Below are 12200 nucleotides of genomic sequence, written 5' to 3' on the forward strand. Positions count from 1 at the left end.
GAGGAGGAAGGGCATGCTTATGGAAGGGCAACCCTGTTTTCCAAGGGACAGGGCTGGGGAAGGATCATGGACCTGTGGAGATGGGGGCAATCTCAGTGGAGGAGAGGTGAGACCAAGCCTCTGCTCTTTCCCTGGGGCAGCACATGACCTAGGCCCTGAATCCACCTCTTGGCTTGCTTTGGTCTCCCTAACCTAGAGAAAGAGTTGTGTCACAGGAGCATCAGCAGCTCCTGGGTGTTCACTGATGTGTGCAGACCCCTAACTGTGTCATCTGCATTACATATAGGGATATTTACACTACTCCTAGCAGTGTGACCTTTCCTGGAGCTCAGGTCAAGGCCAGGGTGGCCTTTCCATCTGCAACCCACAGACACTGGGTGCTGAGCCATTTTCAAAATCTGTGCTTGTATTTAGGTGCTTATGAATGTCCAACCTTATGGACAAAGTGCTTGTGAAAAACCCAGTACCCCTGTCTGTGTGTGTCCCAGCACAGCTGGGAAAACCTGAGTTTCTGGGACTGACTTTCATTGTCATGTCCCCTAAAATTCAGTTGTGTCATAGAGGCAACAGGTTTTACAAGGTGCCATTTACTGTAGTTGCATGGTGGGGAATGTCCCGAGAGTAAGAACTAAGTGTATAAGAATGGGGAAGTGGCACTCAGTGGATCAGTCACTCGTCTCACAGCGCACAGCTAAGATGATGATGGTCACTTGCCTGCTCCTCTCCAGCATCTGGGCTGCTGCTCCAGGTAACTCCTCTGTCTGTCTGGGTGTCTGTGTCACAATCCTAAGAGCATTAGGGACCTCGGTGGCCACGCCAGCCTCCTTCTGTGCTGCTGGGTGCTGCAGTACCCACCTTGTACCCTCCTGGGGCAAGCCCAGTGGTGACACGGCACTTGTGGCACTGTACTACTTATCTGGGGCTTCAGACATGTCACTGATGAGTGTGTGAAGAGCATCCACTTCTTAAGTTACCATCAGTGTATTTATAAATTCCAGAGAGATGTACAAATTTATTGCAATAGGAAAATTATAAAGCAGACAAACCATGCTTGTAGGTATCTGCTCAGGCCATCAAAAGCATGGGTGTATTACATTGGTTTTTTATATAAAATCATGTAGAAAAGGCTGAATTAGTTTTAAATTAGCTTTCATGATCATGGTTTGTAGTCTGCGCAGATCTCAGCTGTGGCACTGCTGAGATCTGGAAAGCAAAGTGACTGGCACAGCTTGACAACTGGCTTCTTGGTCTTTGATGGAAATCCGCCTGGCCATGGTCACAGACAGAATCTCAGAGTACTTTGTAGAGTGAATTAGCCTATTGTACCTCTGGGCTTTGCAGTTACCCTTCTCTGCAAAGACATTTCCCTTTCTTGTAAATTGAGTTATGTTTTCAGTGCTGCAGCTGTTACTGCTGATATCTCCCTTCCCATGCTGACATGCACAAATAAACTTTGAAAACTATTTTGCCAAGAGAACTGTGGAGCTGAGCTGTCAGCCTCACCTTGCCTGTACCCTTAACAATTTTTTCATGTCTACAAATTGGAAGAGGAGACTGACTGTTTTCTTTTTTCCCCTGGAGAATTTTAATACCATGGCATTTGTACTGTGAAAGTTTTCTCCCTGTGCGCCTTCAGTAGGGTCTTTTCTGCAGCTGTTTCTCAGAGCATGACTTTGATGCTGAGATAAGAGGACAGATGTAGTTTGCCTCAGGTCCTCCTTACCTTGCCTTTTTCTTCTGGTTTTCTGATCTTTTCCAATCTCTGACATGTGTGAATACATGATGTATAGTGAGACACATAATAATTTTTAGTATTTTTACTGTTTTGCTTCACCCCACACCACAGGTGGGCTAAAAGGGTGGTATTGGGCCAACATCTGTTTGGTTGTCAGCATGGTTGAAAGTTTGGGGAATCTGTCCATGGGATATCAGTCCTAACAGACAGATCAGTGGCTCCCAACAGCAAAGCTGCCTTTCTCAGTGGTGCTCTCTGCAGCACAGGTATCAGGCTGGCAAGATGCTTGGTGTGAGAGGTGACAGGTCCAGTGAAACTTTCTGGGTAGTTCTTTCAAGCTGCTTTTTCAACTTTTCCCTAGATGGAGGGATAGATAAATCCTCCAGAGTTGCTCTGCTTGGAAATGAAGATGAGGGGCTGCAGGGGCCTCTGCTGGGGTTGGGTTGCAGAAGAGTGTGAGAAATGCTGAGTGTGGCACCTGCTTCTCCCCCAGCCTCTGTGCAGGTGATGAACAGAAAGGTCCAGTCAGTCCAGGTGGGAGGAAACGTGACTTTTTCATGCCGGTCAGTCACGAGAGAAGATGTGATACAGGTGACGTGGCAGAAGGAGACGGACGGGGCTGAAGACAACATAGCAACTTACAGTACGATGAATGGCCAGAAGATAGCCAAGGCCTATGTCAGCCACGTGAGCTTTGCCCACAGTGAGCTACAAGCCTCGGCCATCTCTCTTCATGGAGTCACCCTCCACGATGAAGGATGCTACAAATGCATCTTCAACACATTTCCCTCAGGGGCTGTCACCGGCAGGATGTGTCTCAAGGTTTATGGTAAGGCACTGTAATTGTGTGTGAGCACTCATCTGAGGACCAAGTCATTTTTCCTGTGAAAAAACCTTCCCTAACATTGCTACACTGATGTGGGAAAAATATTTGTCCCTGGCACTCTCCCCCTCTGGTTTTAGCTCTGATGGGAAGTCAGCGCTCAACAGTTCTTTAATTTGCTTCCCTTTCAAGTCAGCAACAGCGAGATTCAAAACTGATGCGTAACCCATGACTTCCTCCAAGTTTCCCTGGTGCTGTGCTGTGCTGACAGCTGCATGGCCACAGCCATGAACCCTGTCCTCCTCTGCTTCCTTTCACTGCTGCTCTCACCTCCTAATCCTGGAAATCAGGCCATTTTTAACTTGCTCTGCATTTGGTTATATAAAAACTGCTGAGTACTCAAAAGGCAGAGAGGCACATGCGTGACCAGAATAGCTGGAAGCTCATTTTGAAGCTAGAGTAAAAATAACAGTAGTTGGGCTGGGGTCAGGAAAAGAATGCAAAAAAATAAATAGAAGGCTGAAACACTGTACAGCTCTTGGGATTTGACATATGAGTATCTTGATCAGGTCAGCATCAACTAGCTTAAATAAGAGAGTGGAAACAAATCATGAGTCAGGATGGCAATATTTGTCACCTCCATATGAAATTACCAACCAGCAAGTGCAACCTGAAATACAGACAAATAGATGAACTAAAAAAAACTAAGAGTGACAAGCTGCTTATCTTTTGAGGAAAAGTGCTGGATTTTGTCCAGCTGAGAAAGCTGAGACATTAAACATGCTCTGAGGACACCCTGATGGCTCCTGGCTTTCTCAGGGATGAGACTGCTGTGGGGAAACTGGTGAAAGATCAGTTCCCATATCCCATGTGGAGAGTATCAGTATTTGTGTCCTGTCACTGGTGATATGACCCCTGCAGAATATTTTGTTTTTCCCTAGTACCTTCTGCTGACAAAGACATAGACACATATGTTCACACACATCTCTCGAGTCCTCTGGAGAAATAAAGCTCCTAACTTATAGGGGAAAGGATGTGGTGGTGGAAAATACAGAGGAAAACAAAAGTTCTTTTTCCCCTCTTTTGGGAAAACTCAGACAGAGAAGAGAAATGAGGAGAAATCCATGCAGTATTTCATATATGAAGAGGAAAGTTCCTAAAGAAATACGGTTTTGAGTCATTCAGAGGGTAAACACTGATTATACGATACAGGAAAAACATGGAAGTGCTTTGCAGAAGAATCCCGTTCTTTTTAACCATTTAGATCTAAACACAGAGATTTATTTTGGGTTTGGGTTTTGGTTTGGGTTTTTTTTCCTATCTAAGTGGGGGAACTCCTTCCCAAACTCATTAACCTTTTGTCTACTGTTCATCCCTCACCAGAGCACTACTTCTTAAAAAAAAAAAGGGATGTTTTTCTGCTGCCAAAAACACTCATGTAAGCACCTCTTCCTGCAACTCAGATGAAAATGCATCAACTGAGAAGGGTTGAACTTCTCTCATGGGGTCATAGGCCACGAGGCTGCCTCACCAAGGTCATGGTGGCCTTCGTGTCATGTGCTGTATCAAGGCAGCCCTGGAGGGTCACCATGAACAAACTGAGCATTTGGCACTCTGACAGGAGCTTTTAGTTCATATATGGTTATTTCATTGAAGCTAATTTATACAATGTGACTTAAAACCCACAGTCTTGCTCATTATTCCCCAACCCCTAATGGTGGGAACAACTTGTCTGAACAAGCCCAGAGGGTGCCCCAGGAGGGAAAGTGAAGCCAGCAGGAATCTCCCAAGGCTCAGAGGTTGAGGCCACGGTGAGCTAATCAGAGTCACCAGCTGAAACTGAAATGGTGCCATGTCTTTGCCCTCAAGAGGGGACTGCCAGGGAGTTTACAAGCTGGTTGATTACAGCAGCCTTTGCGAGCCCGGCTGTTCCGGGACAGCACGGGCACCATCACCGCGTGATGAGGGGAAGTGAAACCACCGAAGAACTGGATGAAACACTGTGAAAAAAGAAACAGGTATGACTGGAGGTATGTCAGAGCTGCCTGGCTGAAAACAGCAAACCCAGGAGCAGAAACCTCGTACCCTGTAGCAAAATCCATTTTGGAACAGAATAGTTTCAAGCAAGCTTGCTGGGTCTCTTTTGAACAGTCTGCTGCCTTTCCCTCTTCATCTTACTTTGGAAATATTTTGCCAGCCTTCATTGTCAAAGAGGATGAGAATGAAATCCAGGGTGAGGATTGAGGGAGAAGTATGGAGAGAGGGGGATGTGCCACATGAGGATAGGCAAGACTTGCTCAATCACGAAATTCCCTGGACATTTTTCTTTGGGGACCACCTGCCTTCACTGTAGATGGCACCATTTGTCTGGAAGTCTTGAGCACAGCTGGATAAATGCCATTGCAGTTCCTGAGGGAAACCAAGGCACAGTACTTCTGGTGACCAGCCATATCGTTTGAAAAAGATTTCTCATCATGAGGCAAGCTGTGATTCCTACAATCTTTTATCATTCTCTGTAGCACCACTGCCAAGCCTTTAAACATAAAAAGCATATCATATCATACACTGATGGTTCCCCTGTAATTACAGAAAGCCATTACTGAAGGTCCCTTTTTCAAATATCTGGGAATGCTGACAGAACTCAAATTTGGGAACATCTGCAATACTGATCTGCAAGAGAGACTAAAGCAAGTACTGGCACACAGCGTCTCAGGCTAAGACTTTTTTACTGGAAACAAGTATTTTGATGAAGGGCAAAAGAAGCAGTTAGGTGTATACATCAAACATGAACAGCCAGCACATGCTAGCAAAGAGTGTAGCAGGACTTTACTGCAAAAGCAAGCACTCACAGGTTTTGACAGTGCATCTATTACAGACATTTGCTAGAGAGAAGCTCAGCCCTACAGGCTCATTCCTTGAGCTCCATTGTGAGAAGAGTGAGAACCCTAGGTTATAGTTAGTAGATAGAATAGCTAGAAGAAGAGCAGTGCATGTGTTTCTGGCAAGACACTGAGAATTCTCATCCTCTGTGGTAACATCTGTGACTTCTCCCTTTGATTGCTTCTGAATTTTGCAACTTAATATTTGAAGTTAATGCTGTGGGTGAATATTTTTTTTATTTATATGTTTTTATGTTATTAATTTTATTTATCTGATTTTCTATTATTTATTTATATGTTTTTAATGTTTATGTTTTTATATGTTTCTATATTATCTTTATGCATCCAGTGAGTGGAAGAAGAAGTTCAGAGATCAATTATTAATCAAAACATAAATCATGACACTAGTCTTTTCATACCTGGGAGATTTTGAGAAGTTCCAAGTGAAATCCCCCTACACACTTTCCTTGTTTTTCTCAGAGGTTTCAACAATTCTGTGGGAGTTGATTTTTTTTTGTCTATGGTTGATGCAAAAAGTGAAAAATACAAGTTTATTTTTTCTAGGTTCACACAACTACAGTAAGTAAATGAGGTCAGGCTTGTAAAAAAAATCAAACAAACAAAAAGCAGCGCAATTGTTTGTATACAAAAATCTTGCTTCCACCCTCTTGGAAGACACAGACAACCTTTTGAGGTGTGTCTGGAATTGTACCAGGAGGTTATAAGTGTCATTAAATATCTGGCACACGTCTTTTCCCCTTTTTGCAGTGTCTGCTACACCTTACAGGCAAATCTTTGTTTCCCTCACAAAAGAAAAAATCATTGTTTTTCCTGAGAAGAAGGAGTTTTGTGTTCTTGTTTAAAAGCAGGATTTCTAGATGATAGCAGTATATTCTAGTTTTGGGACAAAAATTATTTTCAGCATAAATATTTCACTTATCACTTTATTTTTCTTATGTAAGTAGTAATATACACATGGAGTTCTACTAATTATATCTGTGGATACTTTTTTAATCAGAGAGCATTCATGGTAACTCAGGCTTGATTGAAACTAGAATTGCCACTGCACATGAATGCTGAAAAAAGGCAATATTCTCAGAAACAGAGAAGTAGAGTGTGGTTTAGACCCCTATTCCATCAGCACATGCACTGAAGTAGAAGGCAGGCTGGTGAGCTTTCACACAGAAACCCACAGATTGCACTCCCAAATGGGACTACACACCTTTATTTTATTGGCCTGTGAAAATTGACCTTATCAAACTGAGCAGAGGCTTGAACTAGACAATCCCTGAAGTCCCTTCTGACCTAAACTATGATATGATTTTTTGCCAAAGGATAAATAGGCAGTTTTTCGCATGGAACATGCCCTATGTGTTCAGATGTCACCTGGAGTTCTACCCAGGTTGAAACCAACTGCCTGAATTTGTCCCCTTTATCTAGTCCTTGCAAATACAGTTTGTATAAATAGGAATCAACAAGTAGGCTTCATGTGAGTGAGTACGCATGAATGATGCCTGTAGTTCATCCTACTTCCAGATTTAAATTAAATGTGACAGCATCTGCAAATCTTCTAGAGTGAGAGTGTTCAGAAGTGATCTTTCAAGATAGTTTTGAGGGATATTGTGGGATACCCAAAACCCATTTACAAGAGGAAACAAAGTTATACACAAACCTTCCCTATGTGAAATCCCATGGTGTAACCACATACAAATTCACTGTTAATGTCTTGCATAAATAGATGCATTTAGTCCTTTGACTTGCAACTTTACACACCTTAGCAGTAAAGCTAATCCTGCAAGTAATTTTAAAGGCAAATAATTCTAACTCATTTACACAGTTCAGCTCTTACAGAGAGAGAAGGGCATATGACTTCACAGTTTCACTACGTTCTGCTTTTAACTCAGGTATAATTACCACTTCTCAGCTGGGATGCTGCTGCTAGTTACAGAACTGAAACAGATACTTCTACCCTCTTGCCCTCTTTCTTTTGTCTCTTCACTTCCAGGCTGCTGTCTGATCACTTTCATGTTTGTCACTGCTGCAGCTTTGGGAAGGGGGAGATTAGATAAGCAAGCTTTTCCTCCAATATAACTGTGAATACAGATGCCCTTTTCTCAGACATTAACAGAAACTAATTGACTTTGTTGCTTTGTTGTTTACAGCCATCTCAGACCCCATAGTGGAAACTAAGATTATACGCAGTCCAGATAAAGCTGAGGACTCTGAGAAAATGGTGGGGATGAGCTGCTCAGCAACAGGGAAACCAGCTCCAAAAATAATTTGGCACCTTCCCAGCATCCTGCAGCAGAAACCAAGGGAATATCACATAAAGTTCAGCAACCAGACCGTGACTGTCATCAGCAATTTTACCCACACCCACTCCAAAATCCTTCGGGAATACCCCATCACCTGTGCGATCCAACATCCTTCTCTAAATGTGACCCTGGTCCTGCCCACAGACAGCCTGGAGCAGGGTCAGTATGTAACTCTGCTGCTCTGGACAGGGGCAGAAATTGGGAAGCATCTCCTGGGGTAGATCAGAAACTGCTCAGAGGGTTGGGAGCAGGTGGGGAAGGGCAGCTGTGGCTGGGCTTGGGAGGGATGGAGGAGGTGCCGTGGGACATCCAGATGCACTGGTCAGTGGCACTAATTTCTTACTGCTCCTCAGGTTCTCTTACCCACCATTATGTGGCCCAGCTTCCCTGTACAGAGGTGCAGGACTGTTTGTGACAGGGTTTCCTATCACATAACGTGACAAACCAAGAGGTGCCAGCTTTGGGTAGCTCAGAGGGGCTGGATTCTGCATGCCTGACTTTAACATCAGACCCCATGCACAGGTCTGCTGGCAGTGCCGCTTGTGTGCATCATGCTGGAATGTGCTCCCAGCTCCCCTGTCCACCTCATTTCACCCCAGGGAATGGCCAAAGGATGCCTGAAATGGATTTGGGGTCGTTTATTTACTTTGTGCACAAACTGAGTAGCTGTTGTTTCCCCACAGGTCCAGAGAGCAGCATGGCACCAGCCATTGCCATTGCAGTGGGGGTCCTGGTACCCCTGACTTCTCTTCTTCTCACCTGCCTTCTCTACCTCTGCCCCAGGCATCTACGTGACCCAGAGAGAAACCCAACCTGGCCATGCTGGGTAGGTCTGCCTTTCCTCAGGGTTCTGCAAAATTCACCCCCACAGGACTTGGGGCCCAATACCATGACCTGGCTCTGCCCAGCCACACCAGGGCTGCCTGCACACTGCCCAAGCCAGGCTGAACCTGGGCTGGAGAAGGACACAGCAATGAGCCCCCAGCCAGACAGCTGGGAAGGGGAAACCTGATTCTGCACAGCCAGCCTACAGTGCCCAAGAGTGCTGGCAGCTAGAAAACATTCACTGTGCCAATGACAAGGCATGCTGTGGTGGAAGCATCGTTCTACTACCATATTTATGCACAATATAGTTGTGTAAGCAGTGGCCAGACCCTTGCCAGCAGTGGCACCAGTCTTCTGCAGCTCCTAAAATAACCATCCCCAGCACAGCTTACAAAGGCAGCAGCTTTGAGGATGGGTCTCAAACAAAATGTGGTCTTCAAGGAAGACTGCCTCTGGGAAGGAAGCCCAGGGTGCCACACTGGGGCACAGGCTGAGGCTATTCCAGTGCAGGGGGTGCAGGATACAAGCTTGAGGTGGGGGTAAACTGAGTGAAATGGCAGCATTTCAGGAAAACACAGTCCAGTTTTGTGAAGGCTCCTCATCCTGCTTGTAGTATATGCCTAGCACGTGCACCCTGGATTTTGGTGAAAATTTTGGAGAAAAAGAAGCAGTGGAAGAAATGCAACACATGTCTTCCATGGATGTTATACCTCTAGGTCCAAGCTGAAGACTGCTGGTGGGATTACCAGGGGAAAACTTTAGTCTTCCCTCACAGAGAGATGAAAAGACTCACTTGGCAATACAAATTTACCCTCACACGAAAAATAACCGTGTATTTTGAAGAAATAAACACAACAACCTCTCTTTCATCAGGTACTTCCTGCCTGCACCAGGGCCAAGAAGTGCAGGCAGTACGGAGCTGCAAGCAGGTGGGCTCCTGCGGTGTCCCCCTGCCTCGGTGCACCACTGAACACCTGAGAAGCTGCCCAACCTACACATGCAAGAGAGAAACTTAAAATGGCACCTCAAGCTTCCAAGGAAACCTCCTGTGACTTTCTTCTAGAGAAATATAAAAAGGGACAATTTATAATATATATTTATTTATTACATTATAATATTCTGTTTTGTAAGGAAAAAATGTAAAGTATTTATTTGAAACTCAGGCTGGCTGTGTGGATCCATTTAGTGGAAATCATGCTTTGTATTTTTGGGGGCTTTAACATTGTTTATTACTATTTGATATTTTAACATTGTAAATTCAAAAGTGGATGGGGGATTGTCTGAAACAAGGCAGCATTTTGTAAGGTTGCTGACTTGGAAAGTGTTGTGGATGGACCAAAGAAGGCCCCCACCAGGAAACCTGTGGAACATCCCAGCACACTGCTCTGAACTTCAAGTGTTGAACTTGTTCCCTAAAGGGCACAAGAGATCAGGCCAAGACTGCAGACAACCCAAATTTATAACCCAGGTGCCAGGAGCAGTGCGCTTCAAGTCAGGAGCCATGAGGAACTGCAAAGTCCAATTTCCAGCAACTTCTCCTGGAAAGCAATGTAAAAGGCACATAAGTGTTTCCTTCTTCACTGTTTCTCAGGGGCTTCCACTTAGTGTTTGTGATCTGTCACAGCTGCCTTGTGTTTCCTGGCATCCCACCCACCTGCAGGAGACAGCGGGGCAATAAAAGGGCAGGTGCAGGATTTGTAGGTTGTCCAGTGCATTTTGTTTCATTTTGTTTGTGTCCTGGTGTAGTGGCATGTGGGTGCAGTGGGAAGCAGGAGGCTGGTAGGCCTCAGGAGGTGGGTGCTTCATTTATTTCCATACCAGGGCAGGGCAAGGAGTGTTCTTATTCTGACAATGCTTGGCTTCTAAGCAGTGGCTCAAATCTGAGCTGTAATCTCCAGTAATTGCCTGAATTTCACCATATGTTCATAAAGTCTTGCAGACTTAGGGAAGGAGAAATGAGCCCACCTGCCTCATGCTGGTCTTGTGGGAAGCCACCAGTGCAGGCTGCTTCCTCTCCTGGCTTCCTGGAGCAAATGTATGAAATCTGGGCTTTCCTCACCCATGTGTATTTCAAACAGGCATCCCACATGAACCACTAAATTTTAGTCAAAATCCAAGTGAACAAAAATGAAAGCAAGTAAGCTAGTTGAGAATGAGTAAAGCAGGTCCTCACTATAAAATACTTCTTGTAGGCCTCCCTAACACCTAGAAACAGCACAGCTGGTGAGTGAGGGGAAAGGGGAACTGGCTGCAGCTGTTACAATTGGGTTTGTTTTTTTCTGTAGTCCGTTAATTGTCAAAGGAGGAAGTAATGGTTTGTCCAAACTTTTCCAACATTGCCACTTCTTTTCTTCCTTGACGAGGGAAGAGGCCGGGGAGAAGAAGGTCTTTCCCTGGATATATGGAGGCCAGGAATGGGGTGGAGAGCCCTGGCACCCTTCTTGAGCAGCCCTTGCCATTCTGCAGAGTCTGCATTTGCAATTTACAGTAGTTTGTTTGAGTTTTAACATGAGGTTTCTGCTTGTGTTTAGACTAAAGTTTTGTTGTTTTTGTTGTTTGGTTTGTTGTGTTTTCTTTAATTTAAAAAAAAAAATCTCTTGAAGAAACGGGGAGTTTGGACATGGGAAAACAAAAGGATTTCCTGGGGGAAGAGAGAAAAAGCACAATGCCAGTGAGAAATCCATTCAAACCCAGAAAAATGGCAACGATTACCTATTATTGTTTTCTACAAGCTGGTCACCTGGAGTGTGGGAAAGCAAGGCTTGGAGTTATGAAAGTATCTGCTTATGTGTGGGGTTTTAGTTTCTTTTACTTTTTAGCTGAATACAGAAATTTTTAAAGCTTTTAGAGGTTTCTGCTTAGGAGCATGATAGATCCAGCAGCTGGGTGAGGGATGAAATGACTTATAGGTAATATTCTGTACAAGATTTATTTTTTCATTCATGTTATCAGAATGAGAACATGACATCCAGTCACAGGACACTTAAAACCAATACATATACTTAACTTCATGCAGTGCAAAGCCATCTACTAAGATGCAGTGCCATAAAATGCTACTGGTGTGATGTTTGGCTTCATGTAGCAATGAAATGAAGGCAAGAATACAGACTATGAATAATTAACTGGCTGACAGCTGTGGGGGGAAAAAGAATATGGAATAGTTACAAACCATCTTTGGTGGAATAAACAAAAGCATGACTGAGGGAATCAGAAGTTTTGACTATGAATTATGAACATCCTAACTGCTGTTATGAGATTTCTTTGTGATTAGTTTGTGCATGTCTGTCCAGTTACTTCTGTTAACAATTTGTAAGAATTTCTTGGAGGTTATATTTCAAATGGGTTTATACAGACACCTAGTATTTGTTTTAATAAGTGTGTGATTTTAATAAAGGGTGAGTTTGATCCCCAACACCTTTTGTCTGCTGTCACCCTGCATGGCCGTAGGTGGAGACAGTAGGTGAGGTTGCTGTGGAACTTGAAATGATAAATAGAAACAAAACTGGTAGGATATTTAAATCAAATAGACTGCTCTATTTTTCTGCTCCAATACAAGAGATACAAAGCAGATAAACTTGGTAAGTGAATGGAAGCAGACCATATTCTCAAACTAAATTCTGCAG

General features: G+C 44.1%; 1 protein-coding gene across 2 annotated transcripts; it reads left to right on the forward strand.

The window, feature by feature from the left end:
* The first annotated feature begins 547 nt into the window (after window positions 1-547).
* On the forward strand, window positions 548-11989 carry LOC107205416 (OX-2 membrane glycoprotein). 2 transcript variants are annotated; one of them, XM_033518010.1, is made up of 5 exons: window positions 556-748; window positions 2229-2564; window positions 7600-7911; window positions 8436-8578; window positions 9451-11989. In XM_033518010.1, the coding sequence occupies exons 1-5, from the start codon at window positions 601-603 to the stop codon at window positions 9553-9555; spliced, it is 1044 nt and encodes a 347-aa protein (XP_033373901.1). In that variant the 5' UTR covers window positions 556-600; the 3' UTR covers window positions 9556-11989. The 2 variants fall into 2 exon arrangements, with proteins under 2 accessions (XP_033373900.1, XP_033373901.1); XM_033518009.1 differs by having other exon boundaries at window positions 548-748; window positions 8436-9543.
* The last annotated feature ends 211 nt before the right edge of the window (window positions 11990-12200 follow it).

The sequence above is a fragment of the Parus major genome, chromosome 1, assembly GCF_001522545.3.
Source record: "Parus major isolate Abel chromosome 1, Parus_major1.1, whole genome shotgun sequence".
Lineage (NCBI taxonomy): Eukaryota > Metazoa > Chordata > Aves > Passeriformes > Paridae > Parus > Parus major.